This window comes from Chelonoidis abingdonii, chromosome 11, assembly GCF_003597395.2.
Source record: "Chelonoidis abingdonii isolate Lonesome George chromosome 11, CheloAbing_2.0, whole genome shotgun sequence".
NCBI classification, from domain to species: Eukaryota; Metazoa; Chordata; order Testudines; family Testudinidae; genus Chelonoidis; species Chelonoidis abingdonii.
Genome location: NC_133779.1, coordinates 60,563,572 through 60,568,033, shown reverse-complemented (window position 1 = coordinate 60,568,033; position 4,462 = coordinate 60,563,572). Strand labels below are relative to the sequence as shown.

The 4,462-nt window shown below is 64.3% G+C and overlaps 1 protein-coding gene across 1 annotated transcript in view; it reads right to left on the bottom strand.

The window, feature by feature from the left end:
- The window catches only part of HAS1 (hyaluronan synthase 1), a 7,619-nt gene extending 5,985 nt beyond the window's left edge, over window positions 1-1,634 (bottom strand). The window contains exon 1 of the mRNA XM_032803317.2: window positions 933-1,634. Within this exon, the coding sequence (XP_032659208.1) occupies window positions 933-1,634 (702 nt within the window). The remainder of the gene's footprint in view (window positions 1-932) is intronic.
- Between the last annotated feature and the right edge of the window lie 2,828 nt (window positions 1,635-4,462).

The following is a 4,462-nucleotide window of genomic DNA, read 5'->3' as shown; positions in this document are numbered from 1 at the left end:
CCCGCCACTGACTGAGCCGAGTCCATTGACCGTGGGCACATACTCGTAGTATGCCCTGTAGAGTAACAATCTGGAGGGAACTATTCTTGTGTCCATACGGCAATAAACCTGGCCGACGTGCCTTCGTACCTTACTAGACTCTGTGGTCATTGGGGGTTCTATCGGGCCTGCTGTGTCCGCTAGCTGCGCAGAGCTGGGGCAGCACACAGAGGGAACACACGCACGCAGCCCAGTGATACCAACAAGGAGAGAGCAGAGCACCACACCAGTAGCATCTGACAACACACACCTCTTGACAACACTGGTGACCCCGACCGCTGATCTGGTGAGTAAGCGAGCTGTCCGCTGTAGGAATCGCGATCTAACATGGCTGACTGGCCTTGATGCCCCAGGCTGGCACTAGGGGGTGCTGTGCTGCAGGGGGCAGGATGGGGGTCTCTCCCCTTCCAGTCAGGACTGGCCTGATGCCCCAGGCTGGCACTAGGGGGCGCTGTGCTGCAGGGGGCGGGGACTGGCCTCTTCCCAGCAGTCAGGGCTGGCCCCGATGCACTAGTGTGACACTAGGGGGCGCTGTGCTGCAGGGGGTAGGGTGGGGGGTTCTCCTTTGGCAGCCAGTGCTGGCCCTGATGCCCCATGGGAGTGGGATGCTGCAGGGAGTGGGGTGGGGGGGTTCTCCTTTGGCAGTCAGGGCCAGCCCTGATGCCCCAGGGCAGTGCTAGGGGGCGCTGTGCTGTAGGAGGCGGGGTGGGGGCTCTCCCCTGGGAGGCAGGGCCAGCCCCGATGCCCCAGGGTGGCACTAGGGGGCGCTGTGCTGCAGGGCGCAGGGTGGGGGCTCTCCCCTGGCAGGCAGGGCTGGCCCCGATGCCCAGAACGGCAGTGGGGGGCGCTGCACTGGGGGAGTGGGGGGAGGGTGGCCAGCTCATTGCTCTTACCTGGATATAGTCCACCGAGTCGCCCAGCGCCCTGAAGGCCGTGTACATCACCTCCCGCTTCCCGCCCCATCGCTGCATGATGCAGACACATCGCCTGGAGCGGATCAACTCCTCCACCACCAGCTGGCCTGGGTCCACCATCTCCACCTCGGTGTAGGGCCCGGGCTCCTCCCCTCGCGCCCCCTGGGAGCCGCCACTCCCCTCCTTGCCCTCCAGCGGGGGCTGCTGGTGGTAGTTGTTTTCCCAGATGTAGGTGCCCACGTCCTCGCCCGCGAAGACCTCCTGGAACATGTCCAGCATGTAGCGGTCGTCTGGGCTGTTCCCGTCGATCACCATGAGGATCCGCAGCTTCTCGCGGGGGTACAGGGTGGCCCGCACCGACTCCAGGCACTGCCGGAGGTAGGACGGGTCTTCTTGGTAGGCTGAGATGGTCAACGCCACCGTCTTGGTGTAGCTGCAGGTCAACGATTCCCTCCTCATCCGCCGGTGCTCCAGGAGAGCGAAGAGGCTCTGGACAGCCAGGTGGGTGGCGAGGAAGGCTCCGTAGAGGCCAAAGGCCATGATCCGATACTCGTCGGCCACCAGCTGAACCCCAGCGACGTAGGCCCACGTCAGGACCCCCAAGATGAGCAGGGCAAAGGCGATGGTGATTATGCGGCGCCCGGCGGAGATGAGGTATTTAGGTGCTTTTCTGGGGTCCATCTCTGCAAGGGATGGGAATGGGGTGAGCTGCGGTTGGACGGGTGGGGACTGGACCCCCCCAGGGCTCAGCAATGGAGGTTTCACCGCCCAGGGCTGCCCAAACTGGTAGGAGCTCTGGGGCACGGCCAGGGCCGGCTTTAGGCCAATTCAGCCGATTCCCTGGAATTGGGCCCCGCACCTAAGAGGGCCCCGCACCTTAGGCCTCTTTTAATTTTTTTTTTCCCCTTACTGCCGGCTGAGGTCTGCTCCAGGGTCTTCCACGGCCCGCTCCCCTGACCAAAGCGCGGCCGGGAGCTGGAGCCCCGCACCGGAGAGTGACACGCTGCCCCACAGCCCCGGCCGGAGCGCGGCAAAGCTGCCCCGCAGCCCCGGCTGGAGCCCCGGTCAGAGCACGGCAAAGCAGCCCCGCAGCGCCGGCTGGAGCCCTGGCCGGAGCGCGGCAAAGCTGCCCCGCAGCGCCACTCTCCCGGCCGGAGTGCGGCAAGCTGCCCTGCAGCCCACGCCGGAGCATGGCAAGCTGCCCCGCTCTCCCGGCTGGAGCCCCGGCCGGAGCATGGCAAGCCCCGCAGCATCGCTCTCCCGGCTGGAGCTCTGGGCCCTTTAAATAGCTCCCAAAGCCCTGGGATAGCGGTAGGGGACTCTGGGGGCCATTTAAAGGCCAGGGCTCCAACTGTCTCTGCCACCCCGGTCCTTTAAATAGCCGCCGGAGCCCTGCAGCCCCCCATGTATTCTCCAGGGCTCCCGCGGCTATTTAAAAGGTCCAGGGTGGGGTAGAAGCAGGGGAGCTCCGGGCCCTTTAAATAACCCCCAGAGCCCTGGGATAATGGGAGGCTTGGAGGCTATTTAAAGGGCCGGGGCTCCAGCTGCCTCTGCTGCACCCTCTGCCCTGCCCGCACCAGCCCTGCGCCCCCCCCACCTGCAGCCAGCTCTGCACCCTGTGCCCACAGCCAGCCCCTGCCAAACCCCCTGCCCTGTCTCCAGTCAACCCCTGCCATACACCCCTGTGGCCCTGCCCAAAGCCAGCCAGCACCCCCCCCCCACAGCCCTGCCCACACCCAGCCCCAAACCCCCTGCCCTGTCTCCAGCCACCCCCTGCCACACACCCCTGTGGCCCTGCCCAAAGCCAGCCAGCCAGCCCCCCACAAACTGCTACCTGCACCAGCCCTGCACACCCTGCCCTGTCTCCAGCCAACCGCGCTGCACCCCCCTGCCTGAAACCAGAGAGTCCCGCACTCCTTTGTCTCCAGCCCTCCCAACCCCTGCTGCATCCGCCTGCGGCCCTGCCTGAAGCCAGCCTGCCCCACACCCTGCTGTCTCCAGCCAGCCCTGTATCCCTTGCCCTGCCTGCAGCCAGACCCTACCTCCAGTCAGCCTCATGTCCCCTGCTGCCCTGCAGTTCCCAGGGCAGTAACCCTGCACACCTGCTTCAATGAGGGGGGCAGGGAGCAGCTGGGACCCACACATGTGAAATGGGGGTCACTAATAACCAATCAACAGCATATATGATGCAATGTACATAATATATAATTGTATTATTTATATAGTTATGGGAAGCAAATAATACATGAAAGAAATGACAGGTTTTTGGTTTTTTTTAGTCATCCCTGCCAGGACCCCGCCAAAAATGTTTGAATTGGGTCCCACACTTTCTAAAGCCGGCCCTGGGCACAGCCATAGGGATGATTAAACAGGGCTGGGAAGGAGGCGTTGTCCGGATGACAGCAACCGGCACCCGAAACCGTCCGTTGGAATAAATAAATGACCCACACGGAGCGTGACACTCCCCCTGTCAGGGAACCCAGGAGCACTGGATCCCGGTCCCCCCTGCTGTGACCCACCAGACCCCCTTCCTCTCCCAGAACCAGCGAGAGAACCCAGGAGTCCTAGCTCCCAGCCCCCACCTTCTGCTCTAACCACCCACCCCCATTCATCTCCCAGAGCCAGGGCCGCCCAGAGGGGCCTGGGGCAAAGCAGGGGAGCTGCGGCACTTGTACTCACCCGGCGGGGGTCCCGGTCTTCGGCAGCATTTTGGCAGCGGGGGCCCTTCAGTCACTCCCTGACTTTGGCAGCACCGAAGGGCCCCCCACCGCCGCCGAGGACCCAGATCTCTGCTGAGCCAGGGCTCGTGGGGCCTGGGGTAAATTGCTTCACTTGCCCCCCACCAGGGCAACCCTGCCCAGAGCTAGGGATAGAACCCAGGATTTCTGGTTTCCAGACCATCCCCCCCGGCTTTAACTGCTGGCCTCCCTCCCGAGCCAGGGAGAGAACCCAGAAGTCCTGGCTCCCAGATCCCCCCTGCTTTAACTGCTAGCCTCCCCTCCCTGAGCTGGCGAGAGAACCCAGGAGTCCTAGCTCCCGCCCCCACCCTCTGCCCTAACCACCCACCCCCATTCATTTCCCAGAGCTAGGGAGAGAACCCAGGAGTCCGGGCTCCCAGTTCCCCCCTGCTTTAACCTCTAGCCTCCCCTCTCTGATCCAGGGAGAGAACCCAGGAGTCCGGGCTCCCAGATCCCCCCTGCTTTAACCTCTAGCCTCCCCTCCCGGAGCCAGGGAGAGAACCCAGGAGTCCTGGCTCCTGCCCCCGCCCCGCTCTAACCACTGGACCGCACTGCCCTCACCTGCTGCCGGCTGCTCTCCCCGCTGGTGCTGGCAGTTCTGGCTCCGTTACTGCGGCGGGGGGGAACTTTTGAACCGCGGGAAGGAGGGTGTTGGCGGCGGGGGGAGGGGGACACGCCGTGTCTGCGTCAGGCTGGGCGCAGCCCACCTCCCCCCCCCAGAGTGTCCCCCCTGTCCTCTTCCCACTGCGCCCTCGACCTACGTGCTAGACG